General features: G+C 51.7%; 3 protein-coding genes across 5 annotated transcripts in view; 1 reads left to right on the forward strand and 2 right to left on the reverse strand.

Annotated features, from left to right (window-relative positions):
• C15H14orf119 (chromosome 15 C14orf119 homolog) overlaps positions 1–20451 on the forward strand; it is a 62188-nt gene that overhangs the window by 17043 nt on the left and 24694 nt on the right. The window contains exon 1 of one of the 2 annotated variants that reach the window (XM_063715523.1): positions 857–2337. The exons of the other annotated variant lie outside the window; for it this stretch is intronic. The gene's annotated coding sequence lies outside the window, so the exon portion shown is untranslated. Of the gene's footprint in view, positions 1–856; positions 2338–20451 lie in introns of those variants that run through there. 2 annotated transcript variants of the gene reach the window in all.
• Positions 4217–6489, reverse strand: CEBPE (CCAAT enhancer binding protein epsilon). Its single transcript, XM_002824577.5, has 2 exons — positions 5498–6489; positions 4217–4734 (listed from the first exon to the last, which is right to left on the reverse strand). The coding sequence occupies exons 1-2, from the start codon at positions 6005–6007 to the stop codon at positions 4399–4401; spliced, it is 846 nt and encodes a 281-aa protein (XP_002824623.3). The 5' UTR covers positions 6008–6489; the 3' UTR covers positions 4217–4398.
• The window catches only part of SLC7A8 (solute carrier family 7 member 8), a 58247-nt gene continuing 50008 nt past the window's right edge, over positions 12213–20451 (reverse strand). For both annotated transcript variants that reach the window (NM_001132416.1, XM_024231207.3), the window contains 4 exon segments: positions 12213–14228; positions 14902–15079; positions 16534–16683; positions 18341–18437. In NM_001132416.1, the coding sequence (NP_001125888.1) occupies positions 14062–14228; positions 14902–15079; positions 16534–16683; positions 18341–18437 (592 nt within the window). In that variant the 3' untranslated portion in view covers positions 12213–14061.

A 20451-nucleotide genomic window follows, 5' to 3' on the forward strand; every position in this document is an offset into this window, starting at 1 on the left:
GGCAATAGGGGTTTGGACAGTTTAGGACTCCAGGGTGAAGCTTAGCTCATGGGGCGTAGGGGATGGATCCATTCTATGTGTGGCTTGCCCGTACCTACCCCCAGAGCCCTGTTTCTTCTAAAAGGGAAGCAAATCTGAGGGAAAAATCTAGTCTGTCCCTGGACCTAAAATAAATACATAAATAAATAAATAAATAATAAAAGAGAAGCAAGAGGCTACAGCTCTGTGGTGGGTCTTTCCCTATCAAGAAGCCTGCCCCTTCCTAGGCCCTGGGGCCTTTCCACTGCTCTCTGAAGTCAGAATCGATGGCCATTTTGATAAAGTTAAGTTGTTGCCATTTTCCTCTGAAAACCCCCACCCTCTCCCCTTGGGGAGAATTTCTCATGTGCCACTGAGGTTTTCTGAGGCTAGGCCAGGCCTGCTTATGGAAGCAGCTGAAAGAGGCCAGCCAGGGGTTCTGTCCAGCTTGGGCCACTCCCATTTTGGAGCGGCCCATGCTGAGTCGGGAGGAGGGGTCTGCCTGCGGGGGGCCGGTGAGGGTGATGGGAAGTGACTGGTCTGTCCGAGAGGAGACGCACAGGCCCTCAGCCAGCCCTGCCTATTGTTGCCTCAGCGTCTCCTGAACAGCCCCCTTCATCCCATAGTCCCCTCACTGGCTTGGAGCAGGGTAGGGGGTGGAGGTGAAGAGGCCCCTTCCCACCCACAACCCCAACCGGGATCTTGCAACACTGGGATGGGGGCCCTGGGGGCCCAGGCATGTGGCAATCTGTGTAGAGGGGTGGGGAGGTGTGCACCGAGCAGGGGGGGTGGGGGCAGCTTTCACAAGCCACTGCCACCGCTGACTGACCTTGGCAGACTCACCTTGGGCAGCTTCCTCCCTCTGCAGTGTCTCGCCACAGTCTGCCTTCTCCTCTGCAGCTTCCCTGTGGCCTAAGGTCCTGTCTCTCAGCTCAGGAGTCTCATTCTGCTCCCCAGTTCTGCTCCAGAAAGAAAAGTGGGCCTGAGCTGTGGGCGCTGAAGCAATAGGACTGCATGTGTGTGCTGTTTGGACCTTGATTTGCTGGTTTTCAAACGTTATCGAGTCCCCGGTCCTGGTGACTTTCCCCAGGCAGGGTTTGGCTAACTGCCCTTCCCTGGGCTCCTTTCTGTCATCTCCTTCCCCAGTGGGGACAACCTTACTGTGGTGAAGGTGACAGGAGGATCAAGGGCCAGGAAAGCTGAATCCAGGGGCAGAGAGAACCCTGCTCTCCACCTCCCCCGGCTTCTTAGGCACCATCCTCCTTGACAGAGGGAATGAAAATAGTCATTTGCAACCCCTGCAGCCCCATTCTGGAGGGAAGGTGCATCTTTTTCTTACGTATCCTCTCCTTCCTTCTTTCATTCAGCATCCACTCCTGGCTTCCTTTTTCTTGGTCACCTTAGGGCTTTTGCATTTACCCTTCCCTCTGTTCACGCTTACCCTCAAAGACATACCTGCCTCCTTCTCAAAATTTTTCAAGTTTTAACTAAAATGTCATTTCCTCAGAGAGACCTTTCTTGGCCACCCCAGCTAAAATAGCCTCCCTACCTGTTGGTTTATTTGGTTTTTCCAATGGGCTATTCAAATGGAGTAAGCAGGAGAAGTTAATTAAGGTGCTTTATGAAGATGTGAACCAACAGTATCCGGGGAAAGCTCCTGGAGTTGTGAAGTCCCCTGGGCTAGCCCAGCACGGGGGGGCCTGAGGGCCAGGAATCCTTTGGGAGGGACTGTGGAGAGGGACTGTGGTCAGCAGGGGGTTCCCATCACTCTCCTTCTGCCAGTCTCACCCCCCACTCCCTGAGAAGCTGGTTGATGTAGGGAGGCATCCACCTGGGGACTGTGTAGGGTGATGAAGGGTGGTGGAGAGGGTTCTGGAGGGGCAAAGGAAGACATTCAGCACACTTGTTTATTGACTTTTTCTTCCTACTCCTTCTGCTGAGAACTTGTCTCATTCCCAGAAAAGATACTCAACAAATACTTGTTGAATAAGTTACGTTGGCCAAAACCAATTGAGGTCAGATTGAAAGCCTCCTTCAGGAAGTGTGCCCTCTGGCTCTGACTCACACCCCTGGAATATGATCTGACGCAAAGAATTGGGATGTGTTCAGCTGCTGCACGTCACGCTAGGATCACAGTGGGGAGACGGGGATGTGACTCCCCCAGGCTGGGTGCCAGTCAGGAAGGCTCCACTAGGCACCGGCCCTGAGGACCTGACTGGGTGAGCGGGGGCCTGAGAGGAGAAGCAATTCAGAGCTGTGGGAACGAAGCCTGGGCTTGATGCTGAAGCAACCCAGGTCCCATCACCCAGAACCTTGAAAGTAAGTCAAGGGACAGTGGTCTTGAGCTGAGAGGAGGAAATCCGGAGGTTGAGTCATTTACCATGTTCTGTACAAACCCCCCTTATGCAACCTATCCCCCTGGGCTGAAAGGAAGGTGTGAGGATTCTCCCAGGCGCCCACAGAGACTGGTACCTACCCCCTTCTGAACTCAGGAAGCTCCAATCGGTCCCTCCATTGAAGGTTCAGATCTGTCCCTCCAAACCAGACCTGCGGCACGGGCCTCCAGGACACAGAGGTGCCCGAGAGACACAGAGGCAAAGGCAGGAAAAGGACTGAGTCCTGGGCAAGGTAGACATGCCGCACATGGGTGCCCGAGGTGTGGGAGGGCTCTACTGCTGGAGATTTGAAGAAGGGAGAGAGATCTGGGATGATCCACACACCAGTCTCTCGCCCTCTCAGAAAATTATTCCTTGATGTCTGACTCAGGCTTTCACAGTACTGGCCTAGGAGAGACTTTAACAAGCCCGTAATCTGTCCCTGGGTCCCTGACACTGTTGGGCACTGTTCTTCATTGAATGTGATTCATGTGACACTCGTACTGAGGATCTGTGAGAAGAGTATAGCACGGAGTAGAGAGACAGGTACCACGTACTGAGGCAGCAAAGGGACTCAGTGAGTGTCAGGAGAAGCCTCTTATCCCCTCTGGCCCTCAACTGCTTTATCTGTAAAATGTGGCTCACCCTATCTTGCTGGTCTGAGGGCAGAGCCCACCAGATGATCTCTTGAGGTCTCTCCCAGCACATCTTGAGATCTGTGATTTTACGGAGCTAATTTTGGTTCTGCCTCTAAACAATTGTGTGACTCCAGGTAAGTCCCTTCCCCTCTTTGCGGCCTGTTTTCTTACCTGCAAAAGGAGTTTAGATGAGATCTCTGAGGTCCTTTCAGTTCCAGCAAAATGGAGGAATCATAACAAATATGCTTATTACATGCAAAGTTTTCTTTTTTTATGAATATAACAACACTACGGAGTGGGTAAAAATATTGCAACCATTTTGCAGATGAGGAAACTGAGGCACAGAGAGAAGTAATGGCTCAAGGCTCACAGCTAGTAAGTAGCAGAGTAAGATTCAAACTGAGGCTCTTAATTACTGTACCATTCTGTCTCTTAGGCTGTAGTCCAATGCAAAAGAAAATGCTGCTTCGGATGATGGGTTTCCCTGGCACAGGCAGATTGTCATCCTCCTCGTTACCAGTGTTCTCATACACAAATCCGGTCTCCAGGTCTTTCCCAACTGATTCCTGTCCCATGCACTCAATTCTCAAGCTTTAGGGAACTGGAGCCTCAGGGATGAGGGACAAAGGATGGAAATGGATAGGTGGGAGCAGCGTGGGGAGGGTGTCCATCTGGTAGACTGAGGCTTTGGAACTGGAGAGAAGAGATGGCCGGCTGGATCAAGGGACCATAAATATGGCAGAGCCATCAGGAATTTTCCCATGGTCACCTGGGGCAGGAGCTCCCAGACCTATACCTCAAGGTGAGAGAGAGTGAGCCTGGGATCAGCAGGCCTGGGCATGAAGGACTGTGTGGTGCCGGGATCTCCCTAAAAGCTGAAGATCTTTGTTAGCACAGCATACAAAGGTGCTCCAGGTCCTGTGGGGGGCGGGGATGTGCCTTCAGCTCACAGAAGGGGGTGATGGGGATGTCAGGGAGAGAAAAGCAGAGTGACAGATACATGGCCTGGTTCTGTGGTATATTGGGGGTGGGCTGTGGACAGCATGTCTGTGTTTCCACATGTCTACTTGGTCATGGAAACAAGAGGTGCGGACCTAGCCACATGCATCCTGTGTCCCCAGGGTCCTCCATGACACACACACACACACACACACACACACACACACACAACCAACAGTCCCAACACCCAGTCACAGTGCAACTTTATTCAGCCATATAATCATTATGCTGGGTCCTGCCCTTCTTTGCCACCCCGGTTGCCATTTATCCATGGTCTATGTCACAGGGTTCTAGGCCCCCAGCAGGATGGGGGTCCGCAGAGTTAGGCCGTACCAGGGAGCCTGGTGCCCACAGTCCACCAGCCAGGCTCAGCTGCAACCCCCCACGCCCTTGATGAGGTTGGCCGCCTCAGGAATCTGGCGGAAGAGGTTGCGGAGGGTGTCTAGCTCCTGGGTGAGCTGCTCCACGCGGCTGCGGAGGCGCTCGTTCTCTGCCATGTACTCCAGCACCTTCTGCTGCGTCTCCAGAATGCGCCTCTTGGCCTTGTCCCGGCTCTTGCGCACGGCGATGTTGTTGCGCTCCCGCCTCAGCCGGTACTCAAGGCTATCTTTGTTCACTGCCTTCTTGCCCTTGTGTAAGGGGCCAGCCGGGGAGGGCGCCTTCAGGAGGGGACTGCAGGGGGGTGCGGCGGTGGCCAAAGGGGCCTGGAGGGGAAGGCACGGAGAGACGGAGAGGTGAGGGCTGGCCAGGAGGCAGAGCGGAGGCGGGGCGGGAATCTCGGCAGCCAGGTCACACTTGCTGCGTCAAAGGAATACAGGAATACAGAGCCAGCTCCTGTCTCTCAGGTCAAAACTATCATCGCTCTGCTTCTGGGAGATGGTGACGCAGATGCACAGGGTCCTCTGCTTGAGACGAAAACTCCCTTTTATGTTCTCACACTTTCTTTCTTTCTTTTTTTGTAAAGATGGAGACTTGCTATGTTGCCCAGGCTGGTCTCCAACCCCTGGCCTTAAGCGACCCTCCTGCTTTGGCCTCCCAAAGCGCTGGGATTACAGGCATGAGCCACGACACCCAGCCAATGTTCTCACACTTTCTGAGTACACTTTCCCTCAATCTGTCTTGAGTCTCCCGTTCTATGACCAGTAGACATTTCTTACAGAAGCAGGCGGCAGAGAAACAGGAGGAGGGGGCATGGTGAGCAGCAGAGAGGCCGGCGCGGGGCGGGGCCTGAGATCAAGTAGGTCAGCTTGCCACAGGGGCTTCGGGTGGGGATTCAGGGTGGGAATGAATTCACAGGGAAGGAAAGGGAGGTCATGGTGCGGTGTGAACACAGAGGACTGTGGGTTGGGTCCATTTCACAGAGCAACACCAAACACAGACTCAGCAGCATGAGCAGGGGCACAGGGTTCTGTCCACACCAGCCTCTCCAGCCCCGGGCAGAAGGGAGGAGGGCTGGCCTGCTCTTACCTTGAGAACGCGCAGAGGCTGGCCGGGTGCTGCCAGAGTTGGGGGCAGGTGCATGGCTGTCTGCCCACAGTGTGCCACTTGGTACTGCAGGGGATTGTAGCTGCCTCGGCTGGCAGCTCGGCTGCCCTCTGGCCCCCGGGGCTCCTCCTTCACCGCCACAGCCCTGGGGTCGTAGCTCCCTGGGCTGCTGTAGATGCCAGGCCCCAGCGCCTTCCTGTCTGGACCGAAGGTATGTGAAGGGTAGGCAAAGGGCCGAGGGTCAGGCGGCAAGTAGTGGGGGAAGGCAGGGGTTCCGGGGCCCTTGAGGCCTCTGGCCTCAGGCGCTGGCTTCACGGCAAAGAGATCGGAGAGAAGCTGCTCTTCCCCAGACTCGATGTAGGCGGAGAGGTCAATGGAGGCCTCATGCTCACACATGTCCGCTAGCTCCCCGGGCCCAGCTCGGCCCCCTGAGAACTCGAGTGGCTGCTGGCCACCTCGGGGCTCACACTCGTAGTAGGTCCCGTGGGACATGGCCGGCCCGCCCCCTCGGCTCCCCGCCCCCACCTGCTCTTGAGGCACCCCTTGGGGTGCTCCGGCTGCCCTCTCTCTACCTCCTCCTGACCTGGGTCTGCCCTCTCTCGATCTCCTGCCCTGGACCTGCCCTCTGCAGTCTCCTCTGTCACCCACTCCTGTGTGGCCTCTCTCCCCTCTCTGCTCTGCTTCCTTTTCCTTCCTCTGTAGTCAATGCCTCTCTTCTCTTCCCTTTTTTCCCCTCTCTCCCCTTGGGGTGACTCAGGGAGGGGCAGGACACACCCCAGAGGGAGAGATGTAAGCCTTAGAGAAAGGCGACTCCTGGCCTATTCAGCAGTTGGGGACACTCCTTGGTCAGGGACCAAACCAGGGTTCTGGAGATGCCAGAAGCTGATGCTTCTGGGAATGCCTCTCCACTCCCTGCTGGGAGCCCAGGGGACTCCAAATCCTTGCAGAGGGCAACACCCCACTCTGAGCAACCTCCTCCCTCCAACTTTGAAAAAGTTCTATGCAGAATGAGGTTCCAAGTTAGAGTGAAGAGAGAAAGCCCTCTTCCAGTGCCGACCCTCAGTTGGGTCTCACCTCCTCCCTCGACACGCCTTCCTCTGGCTCTCCCCTGCTGCTGGGCTCCACCTACCCCCAAGAGACAGTTTCTTTTGTAGCCCCACCTCCCAGAGCATTCTCTGAGTGTAGGCCAGGGTTTGTTTTGTGAGGGGTCTAGGGAATAGTGATAGGTCCTAGGAACAAGCTATGCATGGGAGCCTGCGTGGTGCTCCAGAGTATGCTCATTTGCTAGGTTTTTGCACAGGGGCTGTGCAATAGCCCAAATATTAGTGCGTTTCCAGCCCTAGCTACCTTTAGCAGCCTGGTACAGTTCCTAACTCCCTGGGCTTGGCTGAAGCCCCTGATCAGGACTTGGACCTTGCACCGCAGGTCTAGGCAGGCTGCTGCCCTCGGAATAGACAGCCATAATCCTCCGGTGGCTCCAGCACTTCTCTCTTCCAGCTGCTCTGTGCTGCAAGAGGCTCAGGCTGGTGCTTTGCCCCTCACCCTGGGCCTGAGGCTCTGCCTCTGGTTTCCTGTGCCCTGGGCTGCAGGGCTTAGGAGCTTGCTGCAGCTCGTTTGCTGTCTTTCCTTTTGCATGGCCGCTCTCTGATCTCCAATGCGTGTCTCTTGGGTCTACTTCCTCTTGTGAGGTTTGAGAAGCCTCTTATGTCATCACCTCTTCCTGGGGCTCTGTTTTAGGGTCTCCAGGAGAAGCCCATGGCTCCCTCTCTGCAATTCTTGGTTCTGTGCTGGCTCTCCTCTTCCCTTTTCTCTTTCCTTTGGGAACTCCCCACTACCTCCTTTCAGAGACACCTGCTCTGGTCCTGCTTTTGCCTGTTGAATTTCATCTCCAGAAGGGATCGTAGGTCCAGTGGGGGGGGAAGGACACATAGAAGTGTTACTGGCTCTTTTATGACCAGCAAGTGCTATGGGTGCCCCAGAGGGACCAGAAGTTTTTGTAAGTTGGGCCAAACAAAGGCTGGTTCACTGTGAGTGGGCCACAGTGGGACAAGTGCAGAGAGGATGTGTGTCGCATTGAACATTAAAATTTTAAAGATGTATATTCTGGTTAGCATATTCCTTCCATCCTCCCTACCCCAACACCTACCCCAGATGCTCTCTGTGCATGACTTGAGACATGGCCAGATATGCTTTATCTGAAAGCTCATTGACCTAGTGTGGGGAGATCTGCGTGCATCCCAGAGACAGATGTCAGGAATTAGGGAGAGTTCTCCATTTCAAAGCTGAGCTCTCAGTTTGGTGGCAGTGCTTGTGTTGACCACCAGGTGGCAATATTGGCCCCAATATTTCGGACTTGGAGGGCTGCTGCGGTCCGGACTCAGGTGGACAGCAGAGGGCAGCCTCTCACAGCGCTGGCTCTAGGCAAGCTCCTGCCGGGCGTCTGGAAGGAGGAAGAGGAAACCTGGCTGGGATGGGGTCTTGCAGTGCAGTTCCAGGGAGAATGAGCAGCCTGCCAGTACTGGGTCTAGGGCCTTGTCTCCATGAGGAGAAATTCTGTTCCCTCCCCTACTTTGAAATAATGATAATGAATAGGCCTTGTGCTTTCTGATAAATTAATGCTTTTTCAATCCTTGAAACCTACACTGTTTCATGCTCTTTCCCTGTGGGTTATGCAGGAAGGTAGGCAAGGCAGACAGTATTTTTATTCCTGCTTTATAAACAAGGAAAACAAGGCTGAGAGGCTGAGCTGCCCAAGGTCATCCAAAGAGGATGCCTGGTTTGTCTCTGGCTGAAGGGATGGGAAGGGGTTGCTATGTGACTCGGAGAACTTTCCTGGCCCTCATTTGGCCACTATGGGGAGGGGGAAGTCTGCATCAGTAGCTTTAGTGAACTGGGCACAGGAGGACGTGGGAGGTATGCAAACAGAGCCGCAGGAAATGAGAAAGTCAGCAGCTTTAGCCATGGTGAGATAAATCTCTGCGCCGGCCTCCCTGGCTAGTGCTGACGTTGCTGGCACGCTGACCTCAGTGTTTCCCAGTAACAGGGGTTTGGCTGGGGAAGGCAGGGCTCTGGATGTCAGGATAGGGTAGGGGGAGCTCTGGACAGGAAGAGGAGCTCTGGACAGGAAGGGGAGGTGGGGAGGGCAGTGCCAGTCAGCGGCTGGGGGATTCTTGCTCAGGAGAGGAAAGAAGCCCTCCCGGGTCAGCAGGATCATTTTTCCTTGGCCACTGCAGTTACTACCTGTTTGGATTAACTGAAACGATGCATGTTTATTATCTTAGTGACTTTGTAACAGGCCTCCTTCCAGTGCCACCTCCTTGGTGAATCAAGACTTTCCCAGTAGGAAGGTAACTGAGCATGGCTGTGAAGTGTTAAGAGAGAACTGGGCTCAAATCTGGCCTCCATCACTGACCAGCTCCATGACTCTGGGCAAGTTACTTAATCTTCCTTGCAAGGTGGCAGTACTAATACCTCCTTCATAGGGTTGTTTAATTTAAACTGTGAATAACATAATGTATGTCACGCAACTGGTCTTAGTAAATGTGAAGTCTCTCCTTCTTCTCTTCCTCTGACCTCTCATTGCAGTTTTATCTGTGTCTCCTAAACAGACACTACCTGCTGCCTGGTGTGGTGCGTCAGTTTGACGAACACTTTTGAGCGCATAGGTACCAGGCACTGCATGGGGTCTGGGGATGTGCTGGGTTTAGCCCTCGCCGGTAGGGCTCACTGCCCAGCAGGAAGGCCGACAGGCAGTGCTTCCAACAAGGCATGGGTGGTCTGTAGAGCCAGGAAGCGCACACATATGTGTGCCATGCGTATCCTTGGCTTCGTTCCCCTGGCAAACTATTTGCTCTTTGAGGGTAGGGTCAGTTACATCTTTTGGACCTCTTCAACTATGGTGACCATATTTCCTGAATTAAAATGAAGGACAGGGCCGGGTGCAGTGGCTCACACCTGTAATCCCAGCACTTTGGGAGGCTGAGGCGGGCAGATCACGAGATCAGGAGATCGAGACCATCCTGGCTAACATGGTGAAACCCCGTCCTACTAAAAAAAAAAAAAAAAAAAAATACAAAAATTAGCTGGGCGTGGCGGCACGTGCCTGCAATCCCAGCTACTCTGGAGGCTGAGGCAGGAGAATCTCTTGAACCTGGGAGGCAGAGGTTGCCGTGAGCCAAGATCGCGTCACTGCATTCCAGCCTGGCAACAAAGCTAGACTCTGTCTCAAAAAAAAAAAAAAAAAAAAAAAAAAAGACAGGCAGGTTGACACATGTGAATATCCTTATGGAGACAATGGAAGAAAATACTTGAAGTCTGTGCTGACTTAGAAAAATCAGGAAAAAATTTGCTATTTCCACAGCATATAGCAAAGTCTTTGACAGAATGGTCACAAAAAGATTTGTTGTATGACCACATTAATAAATGAATGCGTAAGCAGCTACAATTTCAGTGACTTTCAAAATGTTCCCAAATTCCCTGAAGTCAGAGCATGCGAAACTCCTAGCATTAAAGTGACTGGCAGGGTTAAGACGGGAAATGGCCAGGTTAAAATTAAATGTTTGTTGCCCAGGAGGAGACCCACATTTGCCCATTTGACCAGGTTGAAAAGATCAGCAGGTCTCACAGAAAGAGAGGGTGCTCCTGAAGGACAAGTGCCTCCATGGAGTGAGAAGGGATGAGGGACAGGACATGCTCAAATGGGGCAATAGGGAGGAGCCTGGGGCAGTCCAGGGAAAGGAAAGGTGTGTGTGCTGGGGAAGAAGGGCCCAAAGGGCAGATGTGAGGCTTGGACAAGACTGGCCACCTCTGCCTTTTGGAACAACCTAAAGTTGGAAGATTGAGGAACTGTTTGAGATTAGGTCCAACTCTCTCTCTTTCTCAAAATGCTAAGCAGGTGAGGTGACTTGCCCAAGGACACACAGCTGTTTAGTGGCCAGCCTCCCAGCTCAGCGTCCCTGTTGAATGGTGAGCTTCCAGCCTGTCTGGAAGAATGACAGCCACAAAGCAGGAGTGTTGGCGTCAGGCCAGGACTGGGAGTGGCGGCATCTTGCCTGCCTGTGTCCTCACAGTGTTCCAGATGGTGAAAGGTGATGTCTTAACACCACTGCCCCTCCACCATCCCCTTACCCCCGCCCTTGCCCTATGTCTGCCAGCAGTGCTGGCTCTGGAATGGTACTGTCCCAGGACACGCAGCCAGGAGGGCAGCCCATAAAGACAGGGACACAAAGCAAGGACTGGGGCTAATCCCATCAACTTCCTCTAGCAGTTAGCCCAAAACGCCAGGAAGTACTTACACATACCTTAACGACTTTTTCCTTTTTCCCCTGTCCTAGTCCAGTGGTCCTCCTACTCTTCCTCCTAGAGCTAACTCTTCTTCTCAGATGGCTCTGTCCAGCTGAATGAACCTAGCCTTACCTCCCAGGCCCTCCCATCAAGCTCCTCAGACCCTGACTCTCTCCACAGACTCGGCTCAGGCTGTGCTGATGAGAGAAGCCTTTGCTGATGAGGCTTTGGGAGGACGTCCTCCTTTGCCTCCCTCAGCTTGGCTGGGTGCCATCTCTCCCTTGTCCATGTTCCCACCCTGGGCAGTGTTGAGTTCTTCCCAGTTAGTCTGCAGGCTTTCAGTACGGTGCACAGAGCAGGAACTTAGTAACACTTCATGACTCCAAGAAGGAATGAGAGAGTGTTGTTAAATAAAAAATTACAGAAGGCCATGGTTTTGGACTAAGCTCCTGCCCTAGGCCCCACAGACCAGACTAAAAATCAAAATAGAATCACCCATGCTAAAATTCCACATCACCAAATCTAAACTAAGTTGTTATCTGACCTTCCTAGAAATCAGGAGAGAGACACAACAGCCAATTAAAACAGGCCAGTTTCAATATTCAATGGACATGATAATGAAGTTCCCTCTGCTTTAATCTTTACACAAAACAAGGTAGCCTGAAGGATCCTGATATGAACTAATCAGTTATTTTTCTATTGTTCTGTCTCCATGTCCCCACCTTACAAGAAAAGTAAATTTGTTTTTGTTTTTGAGACAGGGGCTTGCTCTTCCGCCCAGGCTGGAGGGCAGTAGTGCAAGCATAGCTCACTGCAGCCTTGACCTCCCAGGCTCAACCCATCCTCCTTTCGGCCTTGGCCTCCCAAGTAGCTGGGACTACAGGCACATACCACCATGCCCAGCTAATTTTATCTTTTGTAGAGACAAGGTCTTGCTATGTTGCCCAGGCTGGTCTCAAACTCCTGGGCCCAAGAGATCCTCCCTCCTCGGCCTCTCAAAGTGCTGGGATTACAGGAGTGAGCCACTGTGCCCAGCCAAGAAAAGCAACTTTGAAAAGTGACTAACCAGCTTTCTTCAGCCCTTCCCTGTCTGTAAAGCCAACCTCTTCTGCTCAACTCATTGGAACATGTATTCTATTTTATGGAATGAAGTGTTGCCTGATTCCAGAATTACAGTAAACAACTGAGATCTGTAAATTCGTTGTACTTTTGTCTTTTGATGATGTTTTTGGTTCCGAATGAGAGTCAGTGGTTTGAATGCACTGGCACTGAGTCCCTAGGATAGCTAGAAGTTATAGAGAGCGAGAGCTTTTAGGAATGTCATTCTGGAAGGAACCTGGCAAGATCTCCTAAGAGGAAATGCCTGGTGACTCTGTCTCAAAAGGTTACTTAATTATCGACACTACCAACTTCATTTCCATTTTAAATTTTATTACATCAAAAGAAAAAAACCTCTCCACAAAACAAATCTCTAAAACCTACACCAAACGAAAGAAATTATCATCAAGGTTCTAACTCCACCCCCCAAAACAACCTTACATTAAAAAAATCCAAAAGAAATAGAAATACCAGCTTCAAAAATATTTATCCAAAAAGTAAGGCATCAACTTTACAAAAAAATAATTGAAGGAGGGGAGGAAGTTGGAGGAATGAGAAAAAAGGGAACAAGAAGATGGCCCCCTGACCCTCCAGGGGCCAACCCCAGCCTGCCGGGCATCTACTCTGAAGGGGTCACAACTCAGACCAAACTTGGCATCTCACCAACTATGGGGCGGGCAAGCTGGGCGGGGAAGCTGGGAGACACCATCCAGGCCAGGAAGGGCTCCTGTGTATTCCAGTTTAAGCAGACAGAATTCAGGGTGGGGGAGAGAATCCCGATTTGTGATAAAAGGATCCTAAGTCCTTAGTGCAGCAGGAGTGGCTGGGAAGGTTGTAGGGCCTTCCTTTGAAGCCCAGGGAAAGGTCAGAGGCCGCCAGCCACAAAGGAGGGCCTTTTTTGAGGATCTCCAGAGTGGGCGCCCTGCTGCCACTGCCCTTTCACCCTACCTACCCCAAGACAGCATGACACTGAGACCTGCGAGGAGTGGGGGGCTATTGGAGTTGGGGATGGATGGGAAAGGAACTGGGCTTCAGCCAGTGCTCTCCTCAGTCTCCCAGGGTATGGAATGGGCACCTCTAGGGAGGGGGAAAGCGCCCTTCCTCCCAGGGAAGGCATTTAATATCAGATCCGTCCTGAGGGTTAGAAATAGGGGAGTATTTTTAGGCCAAGTTCTTGGATGGGAGGTGACTTAAGGCTAATCTGGCTCTGATCTCAGGCCTGAAGGGCTTGGGGATCCTTCATACCTGGTCCCAAGCCAAGGCCCAGAGAGAAGTGCATGGTGGGGTGGTGGTGCTGGCTGTGTGCGGGTGTGCTGGGAGTGGCTGCAGGGATAGCAGGGGACTGCTCCTTCCTGTGGCGGGGAGGTGGAGTTGCTGAGCGACTTCATCGTTAGGAGAGAGATGCCACTACCTTAAAAATCAGAAGCTTTTTGGCTTCTGGAAGCTTTGGCACATGTTGGAGGCAGGAGGTAGGGGCAGGGCTGGGTTTCTGCAATCTGAGCCTTTCTCAATATGTTCCTCAACCGCCTGGCTTGGGGGTGGAGAAGCTGTTCTTCTCCTTGGTCCTTAGCTCTGGGAGTTGGCGTCCTGAGGAGAACCGAATTCTGGACAGGGAGCCCTGGCTGGGGTGGGTGCAGGTATGACGGGGAGGGGCAGGAAAGAGGGCAGAGGGAAGCATCCCCTTGGATTTTGGGTCCCTGGTGAACAGACAGGGTCTTGGGTCTCTCCAGCTGACCCCTTGATGGGGACAGAATTGCTTGAGCCTGTCCCCCGACAACACAGCCCCTGTGGCCTCTCCTCTCTGAAGGGGCCTCCCTGGGAGGAAAGGCGGTAATGAGCTCCGGTTCCTGAAGAGGCAGCTGAGGGTGTGGCCCGGAGGGAGGTCCTGCAGGGCACCTTGGCATCTCCCCTCTCCTCCAGCAGCTGGGAGTGTGGGCAGCACTGGAGTGGGGCCTGGGACATGGACCCTGGGGTGAGAGGCTGGTTCTTTGGGTATGAATGTCAGTTTTTGTTTGCAATTTCTCACCACCCACACCAAAGTCCTACCACTGCCTGACAAAAGCAGAGAAAGGGGTGTGCGGGAACTCGCACATGTTGGGGGGACCAAGGCAGGGAGGTAGGATAAAAGGGGGAGGAAGGAGGGAGTAGCCAGGGAATGGTGGTCCTCAGGGCTGGGGCTGCCCCGCCACGTCCTTGTCCTTGGTGGGAGTGGGTTGGTACATGGGCTGCTGCTGCTCCTCCATGTCCTCATTAGCCTCCTCTGTCCCTGAGCCCCGCTCCACCTCGGGGTACACGACCACACACATCTTCTGGCTCACCAGGGTTAGCAGCTCTGTAGGGAAGAAATCACACGGAAACCAGGCCAATGCTGAGTATCCCACCAACCTGGCCAAGTGGCCCCGGCCCTTCCCGGCTCTCCTGCTCCAGGTTCTGCCTCTTCAGAGCAGTCAGTGCCTTGAAGAGAATCCTCGCCACCTGGTCTGCCTCCTGCATCTCCCGCCGGCTACTCTTTGCTTATGAAGGCCCCAGGCTTCCACCTTCGCTGTGCCCACTGACCCCTAAGTCCAGGGTCTCCGCTGGTCTCCACCCAGCCTGGGGCAGCTCTCACAGGATGGCTGACAGGTTGCCTATTTTATTTTTAAATTTTTAATAATAGAGATGGGGTCTTGCTATGTCGACCAGGCTGGTCTCAAACTCCTGGGCTCAAGTGATCCTGTCTCAGCCTCGCAAAGTGCTGGGATTACAGGCGTGAGCCACTGTGCCCAGCCCAGGTTGCCTATTCTTGCGGGTCTAAGGTCTGTGTGGAAATGCCAGCTGTTCTCCTCCCTCAGAGGTCTCTGGGAAAAGGCATCTGCTTCCCCTGCTCTGGACTCTTCCAGGGCTCTGTGGACTGAGGAGAAGGCGAGCCTAGGTCTCCTGGCCCTGGTGGCTCCCCCACCCCATCACTGACCACTGCATTCCAGCCCAGGAGGCCCTGAAGCCAGCCAGAGCCTCCAACAACTCACCAATGAAGTCACTGAAACACTTGGGCTTGTGTTGCCAGTAAACACCCAGGAAATAGACGGGCACTCCTGTCAGCATGATGGCCAGGCCAATGCCACATACCACCGGCTCTGACCACAGGCTGAAGACCAGCAGGAAGGCCCAGAACAGCAAGTAGATGATGGGGAACAGCAGGTTGATCTGTGGAGCAGAGGCATGAAGCATGTGAATTGTGTAGGCCCCGTGGCCCCCAGGACTAGGGACTGGGGCATTCTCTCTCTCCTTCACCCGCAGAGACACATCCTCAAGGGCAAAGGCTGGGCTTCCCTCAGTTCTGTGGTCCCACACTCACTCCTGGTAGGGCAGGGGCTATATAAACAAATGTTGATGAACATGGTCGGTCAGACAGGAAGAGGATGGGGAGGAGCTAGGGAGGAAACGATCCTCCTTGCCCATGTCCTCGCTCTTGGGTGTGATTAGACAATGCCTCATCATGCATGCCATGTGCCCGTGGCAGCAAGAGAAGCCCATAGGGATGGAGAAGCTTGCTGGCACACGGGTGTGTCTGCTGAGGTCCTAGGGTGGAGGGGAGGTGTGGCAATGCACAAGGTGCAGGCAGGAAATGATTCGAGTCACTCGGGCTCCCTGGTCCTCGCCCACTTCTATGCAGGGCCCTTATGTGGGCACAATATGGCAAATGTCAGCTCCTTATGGGCCACATGTGGGGAGTTCCTGAGAGTATCCTCTTCAGGGCTCCAGGGGCAGTCCTGATTCGGCTGCCTTTCTCTTCCTTGTCTTCCTCGCTCAGAAGGGATGTGTGTGGTGGGGACATGGGGTTATTCTACCTCCTCTTCCCTCTAGCAGATTTTCTAAGTGTAAGAGTAGAAAATGGCGGTGGAAATGCCAGTGAGGAACTGAGAGATTTGGAGAGCCTTTGATTTTTCAGCTGGAAGGATCTTCTAGAAGCATCTAGTCACTGTTTCTAGAATAGGATTGTTCAGATAGCTCTGGAGTACACTCTATTCTTCTAATTTGTCGGAGAACTCATAATGCTCTAGCATGTCCTGTTCTGAGCAATCCCTTTAATTCCTATCACAGAGTTATATCTTGTGGCAATATTAGGTTCACTGAGCACCCTATATGTGTAGGGCTGTGGGAGTTTAAAAAGGGAGGATCATGGAAGGTTGCAGTAGACTGGAAAACTTCAATAAAGAGGAGGTACTTGTGGCGCATTTGGCAAATGGTTAAAATGTAGATGGGCAGACGGGAGGAGGAAAGTCATTCTGGGATGGAGACATAGCACATAGTGAACCCAGCTATCTGGAGGGACAAGGAGGAAGTGTTGGGGAGATAAGAGAACCTTGAAAAGTCAGCTGGAGTTTAGGGCTTAGACTGGTAGGAAACAAAGGAATGTCATGAAGAAAGTCACATTTGATCTGACTTATTCCCCAGCTGCAGTCTTCTCCGATCTCATCCCCAGTGGAGAATGGAAATAGTGGTCCCATTCACAAATGGCCCTTGCTTTCCAAAGGGTCTGCTACCATCAGAGATGATGATGTGTGGTCAGCAGCTAGGAACAGAGGTGATTTAAAAATCTGAACTGCAGCTAGAACCACAGAGGAAGAGGAGGGGACCCCAAAGGGAGGTTCTCTCACCTTGATGGGGCGGGGGATATCAGGCTTCTTCCAGCGAAGGACTATCTGTCCAGCAACCGTGACCCCATAGAAGAGGTAGTTGATGAAGCCCACATAGTTGATGAGTGTGTACATGTCGCTGGTGACCAGCATCAGCAGGGTGGAGATGCACTGAGAAAGTGGGAGGAGCTCATCAGTGATCCGAAAGATATTCAAAGACTGGTATTATAGATTAGGGGCTGTCCCCCAGCCTCCAGGCAGATGATGCCATTGTATAATGGATGTCTCGAAATGGAGACTTTAGAACCTCCCCTAGTAACCCAGGATGTTACAACATTTTTATTGCTAGGAAGTCCTTTCTTATTACAGGGGTGATGATCAAGATATTTAACCACCGGTATGGCATGGGCACTAACCAATTAGAATGGATAGTGGACATAAGCAGCTAGACTGGCCACACTGGTATTACCTGGCTCTGTGTCAGCCCCGGTCTCATTTGTATGCCTCTGTTGGTTATAGCTGAAGCTAACTTCATTTTTTTAAAATCCCTTAGGGAAGATTGTTAACAACAGATTAAGGCTTTATTCCTGCCCTCATCCTTTTCTCCTGGCTGAGTCATCTATTTTTCTTCCTTCCTTTTCTTTATTAATTTCAAAACTGGTTACATAGCACTTACTGTGTTCCAGGTCTCTATTTTTAGCATTTGACAAAGATTAACTCGCTTAACCCTCATAACATCCCTATGAGGTTTTCTTGACAGAGTCTACTTTCCAACTTCAAAATCATCTCTGTGGCTCTCTTGGAACCATGCTCCTCCCCTCTGATAACTTGTGAAGGTCAATAGAAGGTTCTGTTCTCTTGTGAGAACCGATAGTTAAAATAATCGAGACGATTTTAATGGTTCTTGCTGCATCTGCCTTTTAGTCACACTACTGCACCAATAGCTCTAACTGGAAAAAAACAAAGCAAAACAAAAAAATGTGTGTGGCCCACTGGGAGTACTGTCTTCTCCAGCCACCTTCGACAACCAACCAGTCAAGGTGACCTTCATCCTGCATCTGAACATTCTGAAATTATACAGCAATGCTGTAAAATGCTCTTGGCTCCCAAGAGCTCTGTTATTCTGATTTCTAACTGCTTCGCCAGTGGACCAAAGTCATTTTTAGTGTTTTATTCAGGATCCAGAAGGAAAATAAAAATAACTCAAAAGACTCAATGGGGACAAGTCTTTGTTCCTTCCTATAGCTCTCTCTAAATGATTCTACTCTGGGGATATTTTACTCCCATCTCTTTCCTGTCCCCAGTTTCCTTTTCGCAGTTTCCAGTTTATCAGTCTTCCTCTATTATTTTTCTTATTTGGTGTACTGTTAACACTAACTTCATTTCAATGATGTTTGCCAAGAGACTGGCAGGCTGCCCTGAAGCTTGATGGGGGGAGTGGGTGTGTGCAGGGACCAACCAGCCAGGAGCAGAGGCCAGTGCTGCAACCCTGTGGTAACAGGTGCGAGGACAGCCAAGGGAGACATATTTTCTTGACGGTGTAGAATCCTGAGGCAGTCAGTTCAGTCTGACCCAAAAGGATGGGAGAATGGAAATAAGTCAGCCTGAGAGCCTTAGGTATTTCAAGACTCAGGATCTTTCCTTGCTATATCTCTTGATATTAACAAAGCTGATGAGGATCATTTGCCAGATCACCTAAGATCCAGTGAGACCTAGCAGCAGACTGCAAGGGTAACAGGGGGTGTGTGTGAAAAGCATGAACTCCCAGCTTAGACTAGGCACAAAGAGAGGGAGGTGTGTGGAGAGTTACAGCAGGAAGGGCCCTTACTGTGAAGAGCAGGGCTGGGATTGGGGTGCAGCGCTTCACGTGGATCATGGCCAACACACTGGGAAGGTGGCCCTCTCGGGCTCCAGCGAAGAACAGCCTGTCAGGGAGAAAAGCAGGTCAGCCTGGGATAACCCAGGGACCACCAAGCCCCAGCTCCTTCATCCATGCCTACCTTCTGCCCACACAGGGGCATCCCCCCTCTGACCAGGCACCCGCCTTCACATGCATACTTTCCACCCCACCAGTCACAGAACCTGTGTTCACAAATGCAGGTGGAAGCAAACCAGAGGCAGCCAGTGGAAAAGTGGATGAACCCTGGGTATGTTAGACCCTGAATGTGGTATGGGTGGCTCAGGGTTACTGATAATTGTACTGTCACTCGGTGGGGTGCTCCCAATGCTTGGAAGGCTGCAGGAGCAGCCTCTGTCTGTTGCCTAAAATCTTCATCTCTTTAAAAGCATTCCTCACATCCTCAAAGGATGCAGATTCCCTGATACACTGGGACTGAACTGCATATGGAAAGCTTTAAAAACACTCTTTTCTTTTTTTTTGAGATGGAGTCTCACTCTGTCGCCCAGGCTGGAGGGCAGTGCTGCAATCTCGGCTCACTGCAACCTCCGCCTCCCAGGTTTAAGCAATTCTCTGCCTCAGCCTCCCGAGAACCTGGGATTACAGGTGTGTGCCACCACGCCCGGCTAATTTTTGTATTTTTAGTAGAGACGGGGTTTCACCATCTTGGCCAGGCTGGTCTTGAACTGCTGACCTCGTGATCCACTTGCCTCGGCTTCCCAAAGTGCTGGGACTACAGGCGTGAGCCACTGTGCCTGGCCTAAAAACACTCTTGTCCTAGTCAGAGAGTAGTTAGTTGTCTTTGTGGGAGTGGGGAATTGGTGGTGGAAATGTTCTCTATCTTGTTTTGGGTAGTGGTTGAATTTTGAAAACTGTCAAAATTCATCAAATGGAAGCCAGGCACAGTGGCACACACCTATATTTCTAGCTACTTGGGAGGCTGAAGCAGGAAGACTGCTTGAGCCCAAAAGTTCAAAGGCAGCCTGGGCAACATAGTGAGACTCTGCCTCTAAAAAACAACAATAAAAAACAAAAACGAATAAACACAAACAAAAATACCCCCACAAAACTCATCAAAATGAACATCTATGATCTGCCTTTTTTTTTTTTTTTTTTGAGATGGAGTTTCACTCTTGTTGCCCAGGCTGGAGTGCAATAGCACGATCTTGGCTCACCGAAATCTCCGCCTCCCAGGTTCAAGCGATTCTTCTGCCTCAGCCTCCCGAGTAGCTGGGATTACAGGCATACGCCACCATACCCAGCTAATTTTTGTATTTTTGGTAGAGACGGGGTTTCTCCATGTTGGTCAGGCTGGTCTTGAACTCCTGACCTCAGGTGATCCGCCCACTTCGGCCTCCCAAAGTGCTGGGATTACAGGCGTGAGCCACCATGCCCAGCCTATGATCTGCTTTTTTTAAAAAAAATTGAGGCAGGGTCTTGCCATGTTGCCCAGGCTGGTCTCGAACTTCTGGGCTCTAATGATCCTCCCGCCTCGGGCTCCCAAAGCGTTGGGATGACAAGCATGAGCCACCATGCCCAGCCTGCATATTTTATTGTATGTAAATTGTACTTAAAAATTTATATCCTGTCTTGTGGGATTTATTTAAAAAAAACTATATCCTGTCTGGGCACGGTGGCTAACACCTGCAATCCCAGCACTTTGGCAGGCTTAGGCAGGAGAATCATTTCAGCCCGGAACTTTGAGGCCAGTCTGGGCAAAATAGTGGACCCTTGTCTCTACAAAAAATAAAAATAAAAATAAAATTAGCCAGGCATGGTGGCATGTGCCTGTTGTTCTAGTTACTCGGGAGGCTGAGATGACAGGATCACATGAGCCTGGGAGGCTGAGGCTGCAGTGAGCTGTGACTGTGCCATTCATTGCACTCCACCCTAGGCAACAGAGTAAGAACCTGTCTCAAAAAAAAAAAAAAAAAGAAAGAAAAAATTGGAAATATCGTAAGTGCCTAAAAGTAGGAGGTCGATAAAATAAATCTGGCACAAGATGAAATGTTATGGGATACGCACGGTGGCTCATGCCTATA

The sequence above is a fragment of the Pongo abelii genome, chromosome 15 (assembly GCF_028885655.2).
Source record: "Pongo abelii isolate AG06213 chromosome 15, NHGRI_mPonAbe1-v2.0_pri, whole genome shotgun sequence".
Lineage (NCBI taxonomy): Eukaryota > Metazoa > Chordata > Mammalia > Primates > Hominidae > Pongo > Pongo abelii.

What these genes read in the sequence shown, in the direction of transcription:
- CEBPE (XM_002824577.5), bottom strand. Translation starts at nt 6,007, where the DNA reads ATGTCCCACGGGACCTACTACGAGTGTGAGCCCCGAGGTGGCCAGCAG. An exon ending in AGCCTCTGCGCGTTCTCAAG is followed by an intron (nt 4,735 to 5,497) that starts GTAAGAGCAGGC and finishes CTTCCCCTCCAG; the next exon opens with GCCCCTTTGGCCACCGCCGC.